The sequence below is a fragment of the Branchiostoma lanceolatum genome, chromosome 1 (genome assembly GCF_035083965.1).
Source record: "Branchiostoma lanceolatum isolate klBraLanc5 chromosome 1, klBraLanc5.hap2, whole genome shotgun sequence".
In the NCBI taxonomy this organism is placed as follows: Eukaryota; Metazoa; Chordata; class Leptocardii; order Amphioxiformes; family Branchiostomatidae; genus Branchiostoma; species Branchiostoma lanceolatum.
The window spans coordinates 41,746,697-41,770,309 of NC_089722.1; the positions used below are offsets into that span (position 1 = coordinate 41,746,697).

The 23,613-nt window shown below is 44.4% G+C and overlaps 2 protein-coding genes across 2 annotated transcripts in view; both read left to right on the forward strand.

Moving 5' to 3' along the window:
- The window catches only part of LOC136423683 (dCTP pyrophosphatase 1-like), a 6,606-nt gene extending 2,958 nt beyond the window's left edge, over window positions 1–3,648 (forward strand). Inside the window, exons 4-6 of the mRNA XM_066411964.1 lie at window positions 2,716–2,750; window positions 3,083–3,168; window positions 3,487–3,648. Of these exons, the coding sequence (XP_066268061.1) occupies window positions 2,716–2,750; window positions 3,083–3,168; window positions 3,487–3,612 (247 nt within the window). The 3' untranslated portion in view covers window positions 3,613–3,648. The remainder of the gene's footprint in view (window positions 1–2,715; window positions 2,751–3,082; window positions 3,169–3,486) is intronic.
- A 2,535-nt stretch (window positions 3,649–6,183) lies between these two features.
- LOC136423615 (carbohydrate sulfotransferase 1-like) overlaps window positions 6,184–23,613 on the forward strand; it is a 50,739-nt gene continuing 33,309 nt past the window's right edge. Inside the window, exon 1 of the mRNA XM_066411870.1 lies at window positions 6,184–6,374. The gene's annotated coding sequence lies outside the window, so the exon portion shown is untranslated. The remainder of the gene's footprint in view (window positions 6,375–23,613) is intronic.

Below are 23,613 nucleotides of genomic sequence, written 5' to 3' on the forward strand. Positions count from 1 at the left end.
TAGCCCTTGGCCACACAGGCCACTGCTGTAGAGTGCTAGTTTTCTTAGGGGTGAAAGCTTTAATATTTGGCCTTTCCTAAATGCAAATGGAGGCCATTTCCTGGGGATTTAGCTTTACATTTTACCTAGAATGGCTTTGTAAAAAGACAAGAAATAAATTTGGTAGCAAAAACGTATTTTTCCAAATCAGTATGATGGCACTAGGTGTCATTGTTTCGAATGCCACTGTTACAATGAACATGATGTAAGATAACGTTTCCCTTCTATCTATCAGACAAAGGAACACATGCACAGGCAAGTCTGTTAAAGCCATTAACAGTTTGTATGTAGTTTAGGGAAAGATTATGTGTGTGTGTGATCCTCCCTGACCCAAGTAGGCATGACCCCCACACCCTGGGGTGGCCGGGAGCTTACATTACAGTAAATGGGCATGTCCAAGGCAAGGACCCTGAACTGTGTGTGTGTCCATTTGAGAAATCAGGGCTCTCCAAGGAAATCTGGAACAAGGTGGTACTGTGTAGATATGTGGAGGATGAAATTGGGGCAACGACGATTTTCTATGTATTCAAGCCAAACAAGCTTACATCAAAATTTAGCTGCCACCAAAAAATCAAGACCACGGCATGTGCATGACCAAGGATACAAAAACCTCAAGTCCTGCTGCAGTACCAGGGTTGGCCACCAGTAGGCCCAAAATTGACCTTGACCATCGAGACCACAACACCTAACCACATACCAAATCATTATAATTGTACTTCAGACATTGGGCAGGAACCACACACATGCACCCACACAAACGGGCCCAAAACTATACCTCATTTTCATGGAGGTGATAACCTGGATTTGAAAATTGGGAAGGTCATGCTGAGCTCATAGCAAGGTGGTGCAGCAAAATGATAAAGTGTAGCATACTCTTTGAAATTAAATTTACAGTCCAGTTACAGTACATCAGATATTCTAGTTTAACATTCTTCTTGTTGCCTAAACCCATAATCAAAGGAAATTGGCTACATAACAGCTACTTCAGTGTACTAAAGGTTCAAATTGGAATGCAGGAATATCAACAGGATGCCTTGAAGCTTTTGAAACTGACAGCAAATAACGCAGAAGTGACCAGTGCTTACAACATCTTGGTACACTTCCTTAATCCTGAATATGATTGAGATTCCACATCTGCCACTCTTTGTACCAACCTGTGAAAAAATATCCAGAACTTAACTGGGACATAAATATTTACATACTTTTCAGTCGGCAACTTTGCGCCCAAATTTACTACCGTAGAAACTGGATCAAGGTTTGCTCTGCGAAACAGATTTCCTTAAGTAGGCCACACAGTTGTTTCCTCCAATGGCAAGTGTTACTCTCTCAGTGTGTCATTCTAAATGCCTATTTAAATGTACATTGGAAATCTGTTCTTTGCAAGTGTATGCCTGCACTCAAAGTATGGTAAAAAAGAACAGGGTTTCAAAAAGAAACAGGTGGACTCTTTATCTGAAATTGTTATTATGTCTGGTTAAAAATTGTAAAAAATCCACTGGCTGAAAATTGGAAGGAACAAAACATTTGGAAATTGGTTTTCTTCATTTTTTAAGTCTGTCCTTTTTTTTGACATCACTAAAAAACAGGTAAAATTGCATTGGAATGACCTGGATTGATTCTCAAACACTTTCATCGCGCAATAGAGTTCTTCTTCTGTAAAAAAACAACAACCGCAATATATATTATCATACAGAGTACGCACAGAACCAAGTTTAACCTTCTCCCTGCTGCCCAACCCATAACAAATGATAAATTGGTGCCAAACGGCTACCTTGACAGACTGAAGTTTAACCTTTAGCACGCTGAAGCACCCGTTTGGTACCCATTTCCCTATTGTTTACAGAGTTAGGCAGCAGAGAGAAGGTTAAGATTAGATGTAGGGTTTCCAAGATGATGCCCCTTGATGAATGTTTCCACAAGTGTGTCTATCTTTTCCTGAACAAAGCCCTCCAACCAGTGAACTCCATTGGAAGGGCCTAATGGTGTAAGCAGAGCCATCTGGATGCCCATGGAGTGGCAGGGTGCTTGGATATGAGAATTAGATCAGTAAACACTGAAGTTTAAGGTTCCCAAACAAAAGCTACGGGGACGGTCGGTAGTAAGACGATCTGCGGTCTCGCTGCAGCGCGCAGGTTATGGGAACATCTAGATAAATAAGCACAGCTGACATCCGTGGTCCTTATGCCACCATTACAAATAGACTGAAACTCAAACCTGTAACATACATGGTTATACAGCTAATAGTAAAATATACCTGTGGTAATTGATCCCTAACACTGTGCCTTGCAGAAATAATTGTATTCTTGGAACAATGTATCCGTGTTTCTGAATGTATACATTCCACCATAACAGATAGACTGATGAAACCTAAACTTGTAACATACATGGTTATACAGCTAACTCCTTTGGTGATTTGTCCCTAACACTGCGTCTTACACAAATAACTGTATTCTTGGTACAATTACAATGTGTTCTTCTATACAAATTGTTCTGAATATATGCATTTCTGAATGTATATGTTCCACCATTACAAGCCTGTAACATCAATGGTTATGCAGATAACTCCTATAATGGTAATTGTTCTCGGCACAATTATGTGCACCTAATTTTTGACCGTGCACTGGTGCACCTAGATATTTGTGTTTGTCCTAATGCCTGCTTTTCTTCTGATTTCAGTCAGTGGAGAGGGGAGGTGAAGGAAGGGCTGCCAGGTAGGTTTTTTTTCAGTATCAGATTTTATTGCTGTTCTTGTTGAATGTTATTCAATTTGGTATGTGGTTAGGTCTTGACCTTCAAGACAGTCATCTTCGACTTCAAAGGACTACAAAGAGGAAGAAGAAGAAGGTCTTGACCAATTAAAGAAAAAGATTTCTTAATAAGGGGAAGACAATTCTAAGAAGGTTCAATTGGAGACGAAGTCAAAACAACATTCTGTCACTAACAGTGTGAAATGACTGTTTTTCAATTGTATCCAGTTGCATAAAATTGAGTAAGATGTTACATTGCTCATTGATCTGATTCTGAATGTCGTATCTCCCTGCAGACTGGTCTGAGAAGGATAAGAAGCACCTGTCCCAGGAGTTGAGCGACGTCCTCATCTACCTGGTGCGACTGGCAGAGAAGTGCCAGGTTTGTTTCTTTGTTTGTTTGGCTCTTTGTTGAGGATCACCGTTAGTTATGGTTAACTTACTGGAGTCCTTGTTCAAAAGTACACACAGGAAAATTTCAATAGAACAACGTAAATTTACAATCAGACTAGCCACAAATCAGACTAATAGTCAAAACTGACAATAAGAGGTGTTACATGTTCGCTAGTGTGAATGCCGGACTTTGTGCCAGTCTTTTGTATGCGTGGTGCGTATGTGTAGAGTCAACTTTTTGTAATACAATGCGATGTAATTTGGCCGTTTCTCATTTTCGATTTTGCAAAATTGTGGCCCTATCCAGGTGGACCTGCCTGCTGCCACCGTAGAGAAGATCAAGCTGAACAAGCAGAAGTACCCGGCGCACCAGGTCTACGGGTCCAGCAAGAAGTACACCGAGTACGCAACTCCCGAGAAAAACAGCTCATGATACTGATACTGTCTAGTCATTAACTGGGGAAGAGGGGAAGAAATCAACAGAATGATCAGTATGGTGTTTCCCAACATACAAGACGAGAGAGAAACAGCTTGTGATACCAGGAAGTGTCACTAGGAGGGAAAAATATCAACATCATCAGTAAGATTTAGTCAGAGTATGCAATGCCTGGAATCAGCTTGTGAGGGGATGGAGCTGTGAAAAGCCAATCATCCTGGATCAAAGAAATGATCATGATTGAGTCTAGCAGTCAACAGGGTTGGGATAGACTGCGTGCTGACTGTTCCATGTTTTTTTTTTTAATGATAAACAGGTGCACAAAAAAGGTGTGTTAGGGCCCTGTCACACTTGTGCGTATATTCAAGTGCGCATGAGTTCCGCAGTAACATCTTTTTGGTTTAAGTAAATTTTGCGGGAAGGAAGTTGTTTTCTACTTCGACCCACCGTTGAGCAGTCTAGTTATCAAACCAAAGAAATTACTTCTTCGGCTGCAAACTTAACCTAAACCAAAAACATGTTAATACGCAACTCATGCGGGCTTGTATATACGCACAAGTGTGACAGGGGCTTTACACTTACAGGTGTTCAATCATTTTATATAGCAGAGGGGAAGGAGGAACAGTTCAATGCTATACAAACAGTGTTGTAAGACGTTATGAGGGATATGTGTGTTATACTTGTAAATATGAGCCTCTGTCTTTTAATGTCGCAATATGCCTATTGGTAGGGCTAGGCTTAAGGAGGCAGAAGCAGTAGCAAGACTTTTGTGTAACCATATATTGTTTGGAAACTCCATTTACAAGTTACAACATCATCATGGTGCTTAAAGTTGAAGAAAATCTGTCAACGATAAAAAACCTTTCCTTCTGAAAAATTTAAGTCTTTTCTTTAAGACGCCCAATTTGTTTCTTTGTTTAGTTTTCTTGCCAAGTATTTGTATTTGAACTAAGCAATAAGATAAGCAGATTGCGCACAAAAACAAGATACCTGCTACTTTTGTATGTAAGGGCACTTGTCAAGCAATCATTTTTAGTTTTCCTGGTAGAGGCTATTTATTGGAATTTAAAAGATTGGTCAATCAGAAAATTTTAGCTTTTTATTCAATGTTGATTGTTTTATCTTAGTCCTGGAGAAAATTTTACAGAACATAGATTTTAGACACACTATATGTACATGTAGACTGGTTTGTTTCAATATGTTGTATGTTGTTAGTTTTATGTAGCAACTTGTAAACTTTAATTCCTGTTTTTGGCCATAGTTTTGCCACATACATGTAGAGTAGATTCTATTTGTGGTATTGATGTCTAAATGATCATAGACCTTCCAGATTACATGAGTTGGTGTCAGTTTTGTAAATATAACATGAAAGTGGTAACATTTTTGGATAAAGGGCTGTTTGTATATGTATATACACTTTCTGTGGGTTTCACTTCCGTCCGTTATAAGGTTATGTTTTTGGTTCCCTGTGTGCGTGGGTGTGGTAGTGTGGGTGTGGTAGGATGGGTTGTGTGGGTGTGTTGGGTGTGAGAGCATAACTTGAGAAGCTGTGTTTGGATCTGTTTAATATTTGGGGTGTGGGTAGTTGTTGGGCAAGCAAAGGAAAAGTTTGATTATGAGCCATGCTTCGTAACATCTCCCCCAGGTACAATTGGTAGTGGGATAGTAGGGGAAGATTATGACCTTCTTATCATATGCTCCGATTTCTTTCTGCCAGTACCATCATTGGCATCAACGTTGGGAAAAGAAATTGGGGCACACGATAAGAAGGTCACAATTTCCCCCACCATCCTGCTTGAGAGTAGTAGAATCCCGCTGTTTCACTGTCACACGGATCAACTTCCTTGGTTCTGTGGGCGGGTGTTCGATTCCTACTGGGACATGTTGTAAGGTATTGCATTCGTCAATTCGGATGGTGACGTAAAGCCGGCAGCCCCGTGTATGAGGGAGGTTCAGGCGTAATCCTCAAGCGTCAAACCTCTCCACGTAAAAGAACCCAACACACTTTTGGAGAAGAGTAGGGGTGCTTGGCTGAATATACAGGACTGTCAGGATGGATGACGAGATAAATCCAGGACCTGCATGCCAACAATTCTCAATAATTCTAAAGTGGCAATAAACAAGAGTCATTGCAGACCTCTTCATCTACACATAAATGAAAGATCGACTAGTGCCAACTTCCTCTTTATCTCCATCGATGCAGGGTGTGTATCAAGGCACAAGCGTACCCCCAGCTACAGATGAGTCTGTGTGTGTTTCTTCAGTGTGAATAACTGCGATACATGTGTTTGCATCGGGAGTGAAAGAGGGATCGATATATGTGATGCAGAAATTGCAAATTAACCTTTTCGGCTACACATAAATGAAGAATCCACTGGTGCCAGCTTCCCTTTTATCCCCTCTCAGATCCTCCAGTCTGCCCCTACTCAAGGAAACCTCAAATGCCACCGCTTCCTGTGGTTACCCACAACCCCCTCAACCGAACCTCCCCGTCGCTAGGCAACCCGTGGTCCATCCCCCGGCGTATCTCCCGTACCGTCCCGACCCTAGAGGAAACCCGCGCCGCCTAAGCCAGTGGTTGAAAGTCTTGTGTTCTTATCTTGGTGTGGGTCTTGGGAGAAGGTCCCTTGAAGTGGACGCCCATCCTTCCTGCGGTTTTGGCCTTGGCGCTGGCTTCGAGCGGGAAAACTTTCCTCGGTGACATTTGCTGGGTTTGCGGGAATATGTGGCGAGCCTTGGCTCTTCATGGCAGCTCTTAGGTAAGTCCTGGCAAGTTTGGTGCCTTTCGGCTAATGTCCAAGGCCGTGTTGCTGAAGTTTTTTTTTTCCTGATCAAGGGACGAGAAAGGTACAGGTGTATGTGTGTGGGTTGACCTACACTCGAAGAAATGCCCTAGATCTGCGGGTATGTATATATATATGTAGTGAACCTCGGCGCTTCATTACTCTCCAAGCAGAGGAGTGGGTCCGGCAGGTTTTTGGCGTGTTTTTAGGCGTTTTTGTCGGGCTATCTACTTTGTCATGGTTTCTTTATCTGTGGGTTATAGAGATAAAGAAACCATGACAAAGTAGATAGCCCGACAAAAACGCCTAAAAACACGCCAAAAATCTGCCGGACCCACTCCTCTGCTTGGAGAGTAGCGCTTCATGGCAACTCTTAGGTAGGTGATGACTTGTGTGGTGCCTACCTCAAACGTACGGTCTAGTCACTAGTGTCCCTCTTGTTGGCCTTTTTAAAGTCTCTTTCCTAGCGGGCAAGTACGGGCATAGGTGTATACGAGCTGCTAGACCTACACTGGTAGACATACCGCATGTCTGCTGGAATATACATGTGTGCGTTAATATATACATGTGGCGAACTTCAGCTCTTCATGGCAAACTTAGGTAAGTTCTGGCACGTGTGGTTCCTACTTCTAACGTACGGTTTATGCTTGGGTCACATTTCCAATCCGGGGCCCGGCCGGGCAGTCTTTAGGAACGAAAAATATGATTTCAAAGACAAATAAAAACACAAAACGTACCAAACATTATCTAAGAGCATAGCTTGTGCATATATATTGATATACCCTTTATTTTCTTGTTTCCGAAAATAGCCCGGCCGGGCCCCGGTCGGGAAATGTGACCCGGTAGCAATAGTGTCCCTCTTCTGACGCGTCTCGTTGAATATGTGTCTTTCCAAGCGGGAAAGTTGAGCTACAGGTGTACATGTATACGAGCGCGGTTAGACCTGCATGTACACTGGCAGAAAGGCCCTTGGTCTGCAAGTATACTATGTGGTGGGCCTCAGTGCCTCGTGTCAACTCGTTGATAACTCTTAGTTGGTTTGTCTCCAAAATCTTTACCTTCCATGCCCTGTTCTGTCCTTGTCAGCAGGGCTAACCCCTTTGCAATAACCATCGACCAGTTGGGGAATTCCGTCACTCGATCACAGCCGAATCAATAAATAAACAAATAGGTCTTAAGATGGTTTAGTTTTCTTCCCGAATTTCTTGTTGAAGTTTTCTCTTTTCTGAAGGAAGGTAAACGTACAGGTGTGTGTAAAGTTGTAAATGGACTCTTTAAACCGCTAAATAACAACAAACTTTTCTTGGCACCGTTACTGTAGCGCTGGCATATAGCTCGTGTATTTTGGGTGGGTGGTAGTGTTGCTCTGCCACGTTTCAAGTTGTCGGTAGAATCAGCGTCGCGTTCTGTTTTCGCTACAATACGAACCCACTAATGTCATAGCTAAGGTTACAGTCAAGGCTACAGGTCCTGAATGAGTGTACTCATTGTTAGTGTTCAAAGGTGTTATCAAGTGTCTTCACACCGTTCGCGGTTGGAACGCGACTAGATAGACGTACGCCCAAGTGTCTGAGTATTTGTATATTTATACTGTCTTGTCTATTTTGAATGATTAACTGTATTGTAAGCTTCCGAATACTCGTTGCCATGTGGTGGCACCGATAGAAACTGTACGGAGAGCACGCTGTCATTATGCCTCGTCGCCACTTGTTCACTGTTATCATATTAGAAGAGTATGTAGTCTTACAGACACCGTACATGCTTACACTGGGTGTGTGCAATCTACAACATGCGCAGAACAGTACTAGTGTCATCAGTAACCCTAGGTGCCTGAGTCTGAATCCAGACTGTAGTTGCTCACTCGGCATTCAAACTGGCTCGAAACTGTAGGTACGCTGTTGTTATACCTCGCTACCCGTGACTTGTATAATCATAAAACAAGAGTGCCGTAGACTAGCCTTACAGACACCCGGTGACGTACAGGCTTACGCCGAGTGTCCGTAGCGTGCGTTGTCTAGTGGTTAGTGACACTACCTCTGGGCCTAGGGGTCGGGAGTTTGAATCACGGCTGCAGTCGCCATGCAAACTGGCTAGTGATCACGCTCACTACTACCGGGATAGTTTCGCTGACGCGGCTCAAAAGTTCTTCATTGGCCAGGCAAAAACTAGCTTGGTGTTGAGAACTTTATAAAGTTCAAAACGGGCACTGTTTATCCCCAGAGTTGTTAGCTAAGAATGTAGGCATACACTGTGGGTAGGTAGAGGAATTCTCTACCTCGTTTGCTTTAACGAAGTATTTAAACAGTTTACTGTAAGTTCCGCCAAGGTGTTGATTACAAGTAACGAGTTAATGACACGGAATGCACATCGTATACACAGTACTGGGAAAAACAAATACTGGCAACTTCATTTTGAGATGTTATAGTCGGAAGGTGGGTTTGTTGGCGTTCACAGGACCTCCAGCTTTAAGTCCCATTTGAGAGGACGTCCCTCATTGGAGCTATGTACTCATTTTCATCTATAGGCGAGTGAGGACATAGGTGTAAAGTGCCTTTCCCCAGGGCACAGCATCAGGGTCTGCTAGAGATTCGAACACAGGACCTTTACACTCTAAGCCAACGACTCTAACCACAAGACGATCATGCCATTTCCCCCCACACCTGTTAATCTGCTAACACCGGATAAGGCGACGACTGAATTTGTCTTCCCCCTGTTAAGACGTCTCAAGACAAATGAGGTCGTCACAACTCCTACCGAGCTGGAAAAGTTCCCGGAGAAAAAAACGGTCTCTCTTCCATAAGCGAACTGGCAGACACCTTAGCAGACTCTGCGAGATTTTTTCGGCTTATAACGTGTTTAATTCTAATGGCATAGCGGTCATAACTATACCCATATCCTTGTGGCTCGCTTCCTTAGAGTCTGCTAAGAACAGCTATAACTGATATGCCGTCAGAAAAAAAAAGCACATTATGAGTCCTAAATGATCCCAACTCGTATGGCCTTGCTAAGGAGACTATTATTTTGACATTTCATCGCCAAGTCAGACAGGCACGTTCTCGCCCTACTGGTAATTTCTCTCACGGAAATTTGGCTTTAGTTCAGGTAAGTTCCCGGCTTGTTCCGACACACGCGTGGGTAAATTTTAAAGCTTCGGTAACGCCTTAGACGGGGGAATATCGCGCTGGTTTGTAAATTTGGTAGAGGAGGCGAGTCAAAGGCCCTAATCTTATCGAACGAGTCGTATTTTAATAGTTTAGCTCCTGCTTCTTCGCTTTCTAGAGGAAAAAGAGAGAAAGGGGGATTCAAAGAGAGAGAGAGAGAGAGAGAGAGAGAGAGAGAGAGAGAGAGGATAAAAGGGGAAAGAGAGAGGGTCGGATGGAGAGCATTTTGCATAAAGTCTCAGTGCCTTGTCCGCAACTTGGCAAATACTTTTGTATATAACGTTATAGCGTATTGTACGTATTCTGTCAGTTCGATTCTTGTCATATTTATGACCTTTTTATTTTTGAAACCTTGCAACCGCTTTTGGGTTTCCAGAGGATGTCATTTCTAAGTTTGTGTCTCTGTGTGTGTGTGTGTGTTTGTGTGCTAGTGTGTTTGTGTGTGTGTGTGTGTGTGTGTGTCTGTGTGTCTGTGTGTTTTTGTTTGTCTGTGTCTGTGTGTTTTTGTGTGTCTGTGTGTGTGTGTCTCTGTGTGTGTCTGTCTGTGTGTGTGTCTGTGCATGTGTGTGCGTGTCTGTGCATGTGTGTGTGTGTGTCTGTGCATGTGTGTGCGTATTTTATCTTTTATATCATACTTTTCGTTTCCGCAAACTCCCCGGCCGGGCACACCTGTTTCACGGCGAGAACTCTGTTATTGTACGGGCCTCCTGTCATCTCCGCCCGAGTGAGTCATCTGTCATCTCACGGTGATTCTCGCCACCCGGGAGCGTGTGTTACCGCGAGGACCCTGTTATTGTACGGGCCTCCTGTCATCTCAGCCCGAGCGATCCGTCTATCATCGCACGGTGAATCCCGCCACCCGGGAGCGTGTGTTACCGCGCGGGACACTGTTATTGTACGGGCCTCCTGTCATCTCCGCCCGAGGGAGTCATCTGTCATCTTACGATGATTCCCGCCACCCGGGAGCGTGTGTTACCGCACGGGACACTTTTACTGTACGGGCCTCCTGTCATCTCGGCCCGAGCGATCCGTCTGTCATCTCCCGGTGAATCCCGCCACCCAGGAGCGTATTTCACCGAGAGGACCGTGTTATTGTACGGGTCTCCTGTCATCTCAGCCCGAGCGAGCTGTCTGTCATCTCCCGGTGAATCTCGCCACCTCACCTCACGGCCACCGGGCGTCGCGCCAGGATAAACCGTCTTAAGAATTTCTTAAGAATTTAGACGTCTTCGGATGTTATCTCGGGAGCCGTCTCGGAGTAAAGTCGGAGTTCTCGGAATAATAAACAGCGGTCTGATCTCTGCCTAAGACTTTGATCAAGCCTGGCCCGATCCTCACCAGGGACGGAGCAGCATCTGGGCTGAAGGTGAGCTGAGGTGAAATATGGTTTCAGCTGGCTGAGAATTATGGCCACTTGTCATCACCCAAAAGGGTAAAAGAAAAAGTAGTCCCATAGGCTTTTTGAGGTCGCAGAGGCAGTGGGTCGTTATCCACTGTGTCTAGAGCACATTTCATTCTATAGCCTTTCACCTCCCCAACCTAAGTCAAGTACCCATTTTTACACCTGGGCGGAGTGAAGAAAACCTTTCCAAAGTCACAATATCCGTACCAGAGCATCTGGGTTGGGTCAAACACACATTGCTCAGGGGTGATATAAAGTTAAGGTGGTCTTGTACCGGCAGGGACGGAGCAGCATCTGGTTTGAAGGTGAGCTGAGGTGAAATATGGTTTCAGTCTGGCTGAGAATTATGACCACTTGTCATCACCCAAAAGGGCAAAAGAAAAAGGTAGTCCCATAGGCTTTTTGAGGTCGTAGGGGCAGTGGGTTGTTATTCACTGTGTCGAAGGTACCTTTTATTCTATAGCCTTTCACCTCCCCAACTAGGGGTTGGTACCGGTACAAACAATTCAGGTCCGGTCCAGGTCCAGGTCCAGAGGGTCAGGTCCAGGTCCGGACCTGTACCTGTACCTGTACCTGATTAAAGTAGTGTCGCAGTACATCATATTTTGGAGAGCGAGACACACGCAAAAGTCTCCAAACGTCATGTCTGGAACGATATAATTTCTTAGGTTTGTCTCAAAATTATAATTATACTCTTCTCACCGTCTGTTTACTAATCCTTTAAGTGTTTCTAGCTATGATTCACAGGTAACGTCTTCGAAAACGAAGTTAAATCTGCTGTTTTGTATTTTCTTAGAACAGTTATGTGGCCGCCTGGTACTATGAATTTTCTAATCGGTCCATAGGCCGGTCCACTGATTTTTTACGGACCGGTTTTTTTGGACCGGTCCATTAAGAAATACCGGTTTTGCACCGGTACACGGTACCGGTACCCACCCCTATCCCCAACCTAAGTCAAGTACCCATTTTTACACCTGAGTGCAGTGAGGAAACTTTCCAAAGTCACAGTATCCGTACGCGTGGTATGTTGTGGGATTCGAACCCAGAGCATCTGGGTTGGGTCAAACACACATTGCTCAGGGGTGATATAGAATTAAGGTGGTCTTGTACCGGCAGGGACGGAGCAGCAGCTGGTTTGAAGGTGAGCTGAGGTGAAATATGGTTTCAGTCTGGCTGAGAATTATGGCGACTTGTCCTCACCCAAAAGGGTAAAAGAAATAATAGTCCAAGGGTAGGCTTTTTGAGGCCGAAGGGGCAGTGGGTTGTTATCCACTGTGTCTGGGACACGGCACCGGAAGGTGGAGCGTCTTGAGATACCTGGACATCAAGGAATGATAGGTTGCAAGCTGTCGTTTGGACAACGTAATTATCCCTTATTGACCAAGACACGAGCTTAAGTCTCAAACTCCTGACGCCCCCAACCTCCCAGCAAGACATGATCCTAATATCAAGACGTGACCGGCCGGGTACACCTGTTTCACCGTAAGGACACTGTTGTTGTACGGGGCTTCTGTCATCTCAGCCTTACGTACGCCTTAAAGAAGGACATAGCTTTAGACTTATGACTTACAGACACACTCGAGACATATGGGGACGTGTCATCGGCTGTGGGTGGTGTGAAGTCATAGTAGACACAGGTTAACATACGGAATTTCTGTAGCGCTAAGAGTTGGCAGTGATGGACCCGAACTGTCATCGTAACGAGAAGTCTTGTTGTACTTTTCATTCCAGCATCGGCCGTTGTTTGTGGATAGACCCAGTCAAGACTTCTGTCAGAGTTTCAGATGTCTAAGAAAGTTGATTTGATCCTGGTTTCATGATCTGAGCCTGCTACAAGCCTGTTAGGTTCTTAAGAACTAGTTATGAGACGTATTTCATGTCTTGAGATGATCATCTTCAAGCTACCTTGTGATAGGTGACTAACAAGCTGTCCTTTGGTCGACTAAAGAATACCTATGATATCATGAATAGGTCCCCATTACGGTCGTTCAATAGTCACCTATCACACTTCTTATTGACCAAGACACGGGCTTAAGTCACAAACTCCTGACGACACCAACCTCCCAGCACGTCTTAAGAGTCGCCACAGAGTAAGACATGATTTAAGTCAAGTCAAGACGTGTCGACCTTACTTACGTCAACGGCTTAAGCTCCACGTACAGACACAGACGATAAAAGTTGGTATAACCCGTGAATAGGTATAAACCAATGGATATTAGATATGTCGATGTATGTTAGATATACAGGTAGAACATTCCGTTATACAAAATACACCAAGTAACCGAATAAAGTCTCTAAAGAGTCAGACTTTTCGGATAGCACCCACTGTCTTCATCAGTCACACTGTATATCTTTCATCAGTGACTGAGAAAGTCAGATCTCTGTCACTGGTGAGAGATGTTGACTGGTGTAAGGTAGAGGATGCTATCTGAATCGTCTGGCTCTTTGGAAAGTTTTTCCAGATGCTTGATTTATTTCGTGTAACGTAATGGATATTAGAGTTATTTGTACAAAACTACTACTTTACACAAACAAAAGTAAAGATACCTGCAAACGCTGCGGTAGTCTATCTGCTCCCCTCCCCCTTTCGTCAAGTCTATACTGATGCGTTGGAAGGTATTTTCACCGTCGACTGTGTAAATAGAACTCTAACGTCCATTCATTTACCAACCTCATGAAACTATTCACGGATCGTCGGTGTGTCTAAGACGGGGATCAATCAGTGACCTTGAGACAAGAGGAAGGTCGCGTCTTGTCTTGTATTGAGTCATGTCTTGGGGCAACTCTTAAGGCATCTTGGGAGGTTGTCATCGTCAGGAGTTAAGGAGTGACTTAAGTTCGTGTCTTTGTCAATATGAACTTGATATAAGAAGCGTGTCACGTCTTACTAAGTTGTTTAGACGACACCTAACTTACAATCTTGAAGATGTGCAGTTGGCTCAAGACGTGAAGGAAGTATTGTCGCTAGTTCTTAAGAATATAACAGCAGGCTCGGATCACGAAACCAGGATCATATCAACTTTCTAAGACATCTAAAGATTTGACAGAAGTCGTGGATCAAGTACGTCACAGCTCTTACGTAAATACTGTAGGCTGTTGTCACAACTTCGGTAATGGATAAGCGATATCACACGTGTGAGGGAATAATGGTCTATTGATACATAACAGTGACAAATTACCACAACATAGCCATCTAAATCTAATTCTAGAGGCTGTTTTGCCTTCATCGATTTTCAGAAGGGTACAGATTTTAATCTGGCATAATAGCCGCTAGAGATCCAGATTGGACTCAATTAATTTAAACGTATGTCCTTAAATGACAGTCAGATCTTTTCAACTTTGATTCACCAATGAAGGTGCTCGTTGACACATCTTCAAGCAGTTGTCGGGGGCGATCGAATCCTTTGCTAAATCCCAACCAGGGGCCCGGCCGGGCAGTTTGCGGGAACGAAAAGTATGATATAAAAGAAATCAAAACACAAAAAGTTGCGAAAATATAATCAACAACACCATTTGTGTATATCATTGATATAAAATATCTAATGTTCGTTCACGCAAACAGCCTGGTCGGGCCCCGGTTTGGAAATGTGACCTTAGCTTTAAGACGTAACTTCAGACTGGAAGCGATAAATAAAGAACTTGACTAAAGGCACTCCCAGTCGCAGTAGGAAGCTAGTTCGCTGGCAGCTAGGCCACACCGACTTGTACCTCCCAAAGTGCCACCTAAACACTTTACCGAATGTGGCAATTTTGCCCTTCTGTATGAATCCACAATGGCCTCCTATGATCCCCATAACGACACGTTTGTTTGAGTTGAATAGCAGGTAGCGGGCAGCGCCTCTGTAACGGAAACCCTGGCATGGTAAGCTCCCATTATAGTTCATGTCCTAACCCCCGTCCCGGGATCGGTTTCACTGTCACAACAACTGCAACACGGAAAACGTTTTAATTCAGCGCTGTAGGCTTCGCGCGTGCTGCTTGCACAGCCCCGACAGGTACCCGCTTGTTACTTCCGTGAAAATTGAGGTACTGTTTTCGGTTTCCCCCCTCTCTCTCTCTCTCTCTCTCTCTCTCTCTCTGTCTGTCTGTCTGTCTGTCTCTCTCTCTCTCTCTCTCTCTCTCTCTCTCTCTCCCTCTCTCTGTCTCTCTCTCTCTCTGTCTCTCTCTCTATCTCTCCCTCTCTCTCTCTCTTTCTCTCTCTATCTCTCTCCCTCTCTCTCCATGTCTCTCTTTGTCTCTTTCTCCGTCTCTCTCTGTCCCTTTCTCTCTCCCTCTCTCTCTATCCCTTTCTCTATCTCTTTCTCCGTACGGTCTATTCACATTTTGATATAGATTTTCATTCGCAACACCTGACCTATAAAATCTCGCCTGCGCGACATAAATTCACACTACCGTGTTTGTTGTTATAACCGGTGGTAAATCGCTACAAACCGGTACCCGTGGGGAGAGAGGGGTGATACCAATGACGCTGAATGGTCCGCCATCGGAACATGGCGCTCCCAGAGAGAGTAGCGTTTTTGTGTCGAGTTTCCGACTTTAATAGCGGGGCGGCAGTGTCGTGTGGATATCTGTTTAAATCATACCCTTGTTATGTGATATATGATACAAAGGAAAGCTTGTTCAGACCCCAAACGTTTTTCAAGGTTTGATCCGACTGTCTTCTTTGGAACGTGAGTGAGTGAGTGAGTGAGTGAGTGAGTGTGTGAGTGAGTGAGTGAGTGAGTGAATGTGTGTGTGTGAGTGAGTGAGTGAGCGAGTGTGAGTGAGTGTGCATGTGATCGAGTGAGTGAATGAATGAATAGACGAATAAATGGGAAAAATGAATGAAAGAATGGATGGATAGATGGATGAATGTATGAATGAATGAAAAGTGTGAACAGAAGCTTACGTGATAATGACTCGGGTGGCACGACTAGCATGGAGTCTCGTCTCGTTAGCTTTAGTCCGCTTCCAACTGTCTGTACCGGCCCGTCAACAGCAGCGAGCGTTCGAATCGCCTTAAAGCTACTCTCCAAGCAGAGGTTTGACTCTGGCTTTTTTAAAACTCCTTTTAAGCGTTTTCGTCGTCTTTCTATCTTCTCGGGTTTTCTTCTTGTCCGCCAGCCAAGTCATAATTGTCCAAACAAACCGGGCCAGCCTCTGCTTGGGCAGCAGATTGAAGACAAGACTGGACTCCAGACTTTGCCCGGGGACCTCTGGGTCCGAGTTCCCACCGCTACAGCTGACCCCGAGGTCGGGTCTGCCGCGCGGCCTGTGAAAACTAACAAGTCGGGCCGCGCGGTCAACCAACCTCCCACACGGGCGGGCTGGGACTGCGGCAGGCTGTGCAGACATTAGGGCCAGAGTCCGCGGACTAACGCAGTTTGGGGGATTACATCCTGGAAGAAAATGAATAGGAAGAAAAGAGGAGTGACATAGGTAAAGGCAAGCCAAAGCCAGACCAACGCAGTTCTAGAAAGGATGAATTTGGCCCTTTCCTTGCAAAGAAGGTAAAGTAAACGAGAAAAACAAAAGGACAGAAAGAAAGGGAAAAGGACAAAAGAAAAGGTAAGAAAAAGGTGAAGAAAGGAAAAAAGAAGGAAGGAAAAGAAATTCCCTCTCGAGATCTCATGAGGAACGTGCATAGATAAATCTATTGAAACTGGACTGAACTTCCCGGGCATGATCCGTATGTTTATCACGTTCGCCAAGCCTAGTCCTCGCTCTTCCACCCAGGGTGGATGGCTGAAACTTGGCCGCCAGGTCCCACTTCGCCCAGTGTTTTCCTTTGTAATCTACGATAATCTCTAAACCGCACAGTTAGTTGTTTTGGGGCTTTACTGATGCTGATACTGGAACGAAGCCACTTTTCAAACGCGCACGTCTAGAATTTACTGTCTAGCCACAACCTGTTCACTTTGAACGTGTCACACGATACACAGATAGAGAGTCTAACGGTTGTTCTAGTCAGAAAACGTTACGATGTTCGACCCGACATCTGCTTGGAAATTACTTCTGCACCCAGGGCGGGAGGGCTGAAACTTGGCTGCCAGGTCCCACTTCGCCCAGTGTTTTCCTTTGTAATCTACGATAATCTCTGAACCGCACAGTTAGTTATTTTGAGACTTTAGTGTTGATGATTCTGCATGACGCCATCTTTGAAATGTACACGTCGGGATTTTACTGTCTAGCGACAACCTGGACGTGTTAAAGTATACCCTGAAGTTTGTTTTTTCTTAGACATGGGAAGTAAAATAACTTAACTTTGTGCAACCATATCTCCGTCTATATGTCATCATTCTCATCAATTTATCTAACCAAACTTGAAAAAATGCCCCCCACGAAGTCTAGAATGGAACCACATTTAGAACGAAAATCGTTATAACGCCACCTGGCGGTCAGACAACGCAACAGCACCTCCAGTGGGTGCATGTAAAGCAAGTGTTTTAACAGGTGCATAGAGACAGGTATCTTCTTGTCTTGGATCATGTACAAGACACGAAACTGTGCCCTAACTTGACCTTACAGTGAGATGATCAAGGTATAAGCCTAGCGCAAGTCGTGATAACCAATTATATGTAATCATATCTGGGCTAACTGAAGGTTAGACCTAATCTCCAAGCAGATGTTAGGAGGCTAAATGGTTACGTTTTCCAAGCTGCCCGTTTCTGCACCCAAACTGCCTCCCTGAGGAAACGGGTAACAAGGAAAACGTCACGATATTGTCCCCCAACATCTGCTTGGAGATTACTAGAACCCTCCTTCCATTCTTTGAAGTCATGCGATGCCTTGACTTTTCACCTCTGCCAAAATACTGACAAAACAGAAATATTTTGTTCCATCATTTATTTTGATACTCCAATGACTTGCCCCGATTGTGACTTTACTTTTTTGTTTGTTTTTGTTTTAATATTTTCCCCTGGTAGTCTGATGGTTGTAATAAATTATAGATGTACATATACACTCACTGCTGCACCATTGTTGTCATAACAGCATCTTTTTCTCTGTAGGCATTGGCCTTTTAAGGGAAAGTTGGAGTCAGTTTCTGATGGCCCTTAACCAAAATAAGCAGTATTACACTAGCTTAGACCCAGCTAGCTATGTTCCATTAAGTAGCGTCCGAGCTCGACATCACCTTTAAATTGCACGTTCTGTTGCCACACAAACAACGAGAAATGCAAAATAAACACTCCGGTCCTGACTAGGAGCAGGTTGCAAAGGTGAGACGAAGTGCGTTGATGGGCCAGGGCTGTAGGCACACCTGGTATCGTACCCAAGGTTCTGACGCCTGAAATGATCTACTTCTTGTTCTTTCAGTCAAACTCGGAGCGTAATGCTTTTTCGATATATAATAATAATAATGTTTTATTTGCAAATTCATGCCCGGAGGCTAATTGCAAGGGTACAAACAGTAGAAAGGGTAACAATGGTAACGAGTGTCTATTCTGCCTTACAACAGTACTGGGGGGGGGGGGGGGGTGACTTCTTCTTTGAAGACAGTGGCTGATGAAAAGTCCCACGTTTTTAATGATTAGTGGGTTTTGTGATTTTAGTAAAAATGTAGTTTTTTGGAGGTCTTCTAGATGGTATATATAGCCAAACACACCGGGTTACCCTACCCTACTCTTCTCGATAAATGTGTTGGGTTCTTTTACGTTCTTGATGCTCACGCCATATGGAATTCGATTGAAATGGCCAAACGACAGGGTGGCGTTACCGCTTGCACCACAGTGACATGTCAGTTGTCTTGATAGGTAAGGACATCATTTCTTTCTTCCTTTTTTTCTCTCTTCCCTTGCTCCCTCTCTCATTCCACTGTCTGTGTGTCTGTCTGTCTGTCTGTCTGTCTGTCTACCTGTCCGTCTGTCTGTCTATCTGCCTATCTGTCTGTCTGTCTGTCTGTTTGCCTGTCTGTTTGCCTGTCTGTATGTATGTATGTCCGTCTGTCCGTCCGTCCGTCTGCCTGCCTGTCTGTCTGTCTGTCTGTCTTTCTGCAATTCCCAATATTCACGGTGCAGCATTAACATACATTCTCAGTGCTTCTCGTCACTGTGTTGCTTGAAGGGTCTCAAAATACACTGAAAAAGGGGGTGAAGTCTGCCATCTCCGATTACGTTGTTTTTCCCACACGTCTCCATCACTACATCATCGCCCACTGCGCTGAGTGGTGTTTTGGGGGAAGCTGTGGCCGGAGTCGTAACAACACGGTTTAATTAGCCCGCTATGTAAACCGTTACTGACATGTTGTACGTGTGGTGTACAGGGTAGATGGGCGTGAAGTTTGGCTGCTGAGAGGACAAGGACAACACAAAGATCATCTTACCTAGCCTCCGTTGCAGGCCTTTCCCACTAGCGTTTTACTAACGATTTTTTTTTCAATTTTTCTTTTTAGGGGGGGCGTATCTGCTTGAGCCCCCGTATCTGCTTGGGCCCCGTATCTGCTTGGGATGGTGGTAATCGCTGTGTGGCTACCACGATCCCAAGCAGATACGGGTCCCAAAAGAAAAATTGACCAAAAAAATCGCTAGTAAAACGCTAGTGGGAAAGCCTGCAACGGAGGCTACATCTTACCGCCTTTTACATCAAGGCACACCGCCGTGGTTCGCCTATTTGGCCCTATGGCCGACCGACTTCCCTAGCATACTATTCACTCTATTTGGCCAATTTCTACTTTTTTTTTCCAGCGATCCGCAGAGGAGCCTGGTAGAGGCTACATACGTAGTACCACCAACAAAGATAGCCTGGAAGTCACCCTATTCAGATTTAGAACGCTCTCTCAGAGTAGACAAACACAGAGTAGAAGTGACCGAGAAAGCGAACCAAAGCTAGAAATGCTGGAATTCAGGCTACAACAGAGGCGGCCGGCGGTATGAACTTCCCAGCACTAATGACCAATTGCTGACGTAAGGTCACGTGATGTAGTTGATTGGTCACTTCAATTCTGAGGAAGACTGCAATAGGACAGTCGAAGATTCGATGCCATCTCTGCTTACCTGTTGTTGTTTTTTCGAGCACAACTCTGCTCTATGTCCCATCATATTCATAATGACTGCAACCCTTTCCAGTAGAGGACAATTAAAATTAGCCACAAAAGGCCGGAATTTGAACTCCAAACCATCAGGCCTAGAGACAGTGTTACTGACCTGTGGATGACATACACGGCACGGACTTGTGTTGTCGGTTCTACTTTGAAGTATTCCGTCTGTCGTGTGAGTGTTTGACTTTTCCTGCCCAATTATTCCCTCCGCTTGTCCGCACATCAGCACCTACAGTAGCCTGTTGTTTCTGTTGAACATTCGGGCCTGTAGCAGGCGGTAACGGTACTTACCCCCGCCCGTACCCGCATGCCTGGTCACCCCCACTTACACCGGCTCAGTCGGGACATTGTCCGGGAGTCGTTCTTACATCACAGCAAGGGAGTAATTACCTTCGCCGAGAAGGTTATGCAGAGGGTAGCGTTTATATGTATGTATGTTTGTTTGTTTGTATGTAGAAGACTAGAATAACTAAAGAGCGCCTGGATGGATTGTCTTGATATTTGGTATGTTGGTAGGTCTTTGTGAGACCTGAAAATGATTAGATTTCGGGCCCCCTAGCGGCTTGTTACGGTACTACAGCGGAACTTTTGATATCTCATGTACTGGACATGCTATGGTGCTGATTTTTTTTTGGATTGGTTTGTTTCTTCCGCATAACCGTTAAACTGCCTTTAGGCGTACTGTAAATGCATTTAAGTTCGCGTGGTTTTTCTTTGCGCGCTAAAGGGAAAATTGAGTGTTAGTGGTGGTTTTAAGTTCGAGGCAGTGCTGTAGACATAGTCACATACTGCTACAGTATTGGACAAAAATGTTCGCGATGGTTTAAAGTTCGCGCTGAAAGGTCGCTGCGAAAACCGTGAACATAAAACCACCGCGAACATTTCTGCATTTACAGTAACATACACGTTTTGTACAGAAAGTTCAAGCTGCTCTACAGACAGGACTCACACTAAGAAGGACAACATACTCTTTTCAATAAGTGTGGTGGGTTCTTTAACGTGCACAAGGTGTGGCTCTCCTCAAACATGTGACCTCCTGCTATTCGCCCTATCCAAAAGGATGTCCCTTACTGAACCTATTCGAGTGCTGTGTGTTGAGTGCTTTCCTAAAGCCCCCGTCACAAATAAGAAATTCAGCTCGGCCGACGTCCTGTCGATTGCGCGGGCTTCGGTCAATCTTTAGAAATACAAGCAGATGTTTTGCATCGTAACGTTTTCCGACTGCCGGGTTTCTAAGGTGGAAAACGTTACAATCTACCGCCCCAACATCTGCTTGGAGATCGGCTCCCGTGTGTTCTCTTCAGACCAGGTGTGTTCCCTCGTTTGGAGCGGAAACTTGTTTCTGTTGTCCGGAACATCGCCCGACTTGTAATCAAACTCTCTGATCCCTCTCGGCATCTTAATTACGCCCAGAGCGTATCTTACCCCACCCCCTCCCCTCCCACTTAAAACTACAGTACTCTCCACGCAGATTGAATTTCTTGCTGTTTCTGTATATTTTTATAGCCTCTATATTTTTATAGCCTCTATAGCCTTTATTCTATCCTGGATAGAAAGGCGGTCGTCCCTCGGCGACATAACTCCCTCGGCGGCGAAAGTCCCTTGCCGGCATTAGAGAACCTTGGCCCACGTAAGAAATCGCGTCACCCCCTCCCCCAAATATATACGCCGCCGTTCTAGCAAGTCTGCGAAGGAGGCTAATATCTTTACAGGGAGGGGTTGCTAGCCCTTCCCATTTAACGTGCTCGAGGCACCTCCTGGGACACGGGACCCCCATCATTCACGTCACGTCCATGCCGAAAGACGGGTGCAACCCCAACCGAGATGTCCTGCCCCAGGATTGAACCAGTGTCTCCCAGTCACCAAGTAATTGCAACCAGGAGCTCACCCATGAGGCTGTTACCAGTTGAGCTGCAGGTACATCCCAGTTTCAGCACTGGTTACAGGTCATTGCTTTCTTTTTCACCGTTAAAAAGCGGGAAGGCAGCCGTCTTTCGTTGTCGTCGACAGGGTCGTGTTTGGATAACATTTCCATCTTGACCGTGAACTTGCACTGGGCGTGGCTGGCAGATCTGAGGCCCGTCATTCCATGGTCGGATGGGATACCCGGAGAGAAGCAACCGGGTCAGGGTCAGTTAGCCAGATCTCATTTAGTCACAGATTTCATGTAGATAAACTCTCAAAATGAAACTTCTAGCAGCCCTTCCACTGGACAGGCCCCTAAAAGGAGGCCCAATAAGCCCCCGACAGCGAGAGACTGTGTAACGAAGTGTGTAGAGGTCTTCAAATAAAAAAAGCAAGAGACTTATAAATAGACCATCCTGGCCGCCCGCCAAAATCAGCATTTCATCCGACGAGGCTGCAGCTTGGTCAAATTTGTGCATTTCCACATTTTTACTCGCAATTCTACCATTTTGACCAAGGTGATGGTAGACGAACTTTGAGATGTAATGCTATGATGATTGTAATAGACATCAAAATGTAACAAATAGGAGGAAACTATAGCATATGATTTGTACATAGCCTTACAATTAATAAGTTTATTGCAAATTCATGCCCGAAGGCTAAATGCAAATAACATACATAAAAGAACAGTGTACAAAATAGGTATAAAAGCTGCTTATCTAAATTATACAAATGTAATTGTCTATAACTAGTGAAGGGTTTGACTTCTCTTTTGTAAGCAATGGAAGACGTACTGTCCCACCTTTTCTATAATTTGTGGGTTTTTGGTAGTTAAAAGAAGAATAGTCTTTTCGTTGTCTGTAAGCTTAGGGAAATTCGGATAGATTTTAGTGGTCTGAGTAGACAACTCATTTCGTGCATTATCATGAAATGAACAGTTTGAAATAAAGTGTATTTCGTCTTCCACGGCATTTGTATTGCAATACGTATACTTACAAAGTCTTTCGTATATAGGTAATTTTCTATACCGGCCTCTCTCTATTTCAAGAGGATGCGCACTAACTCTAATTTTGCTAATGGCTGAGCGCAAATCAAAATCTGCAAGATCAAGATAACTCTCTAAATTGTAATACAAGCAAATTATGACTTACATTGTGTATGTAGCAACTGCACAGGTATTATTGCGCAATGCCATAGGGTGACACTCGGCGTTCTTTATTCAATAATTATTCTTTATTCAATTCTTCATTCACAAATTCTTTATTCTGCTGAATGAACGAATCATTATGAAAGAATGGATTGACTGACATGACTGAAAGAGTAACCTTAATATGAACTACGTATTCATCCATTTTTGTCTCGCGGTCACCAACTATCAGATAACTCAGTTCATTAACTCCCCCAGCCCGTGTCCTTACGCTGACCTCTATCAGTAGAGGGGGTACCGATCATTACAAGGTTCGCTCCACCCCCCTAGGGTGGTAATTATGATCGAGCCTGTGAAAAATCCTGACCATGCCCAAATCTGACGACCCTTCTCAATTCTTTCCGTTAACTTTTCACAGCTGTAAGTTGAAATCTCGTAGTTCGTTTGTCAGCTTGTTTGCAAATAGCTTGGTTGTTTTCCTTGGCAGAGCGCTAAGTAAAGGCAGGACAACTTGGTAAACTTAGGAGAAAGCAGAAATAAGTAACTGAAAAGTTAAGATGTATTTCTGTTTGATGTAAGACCTA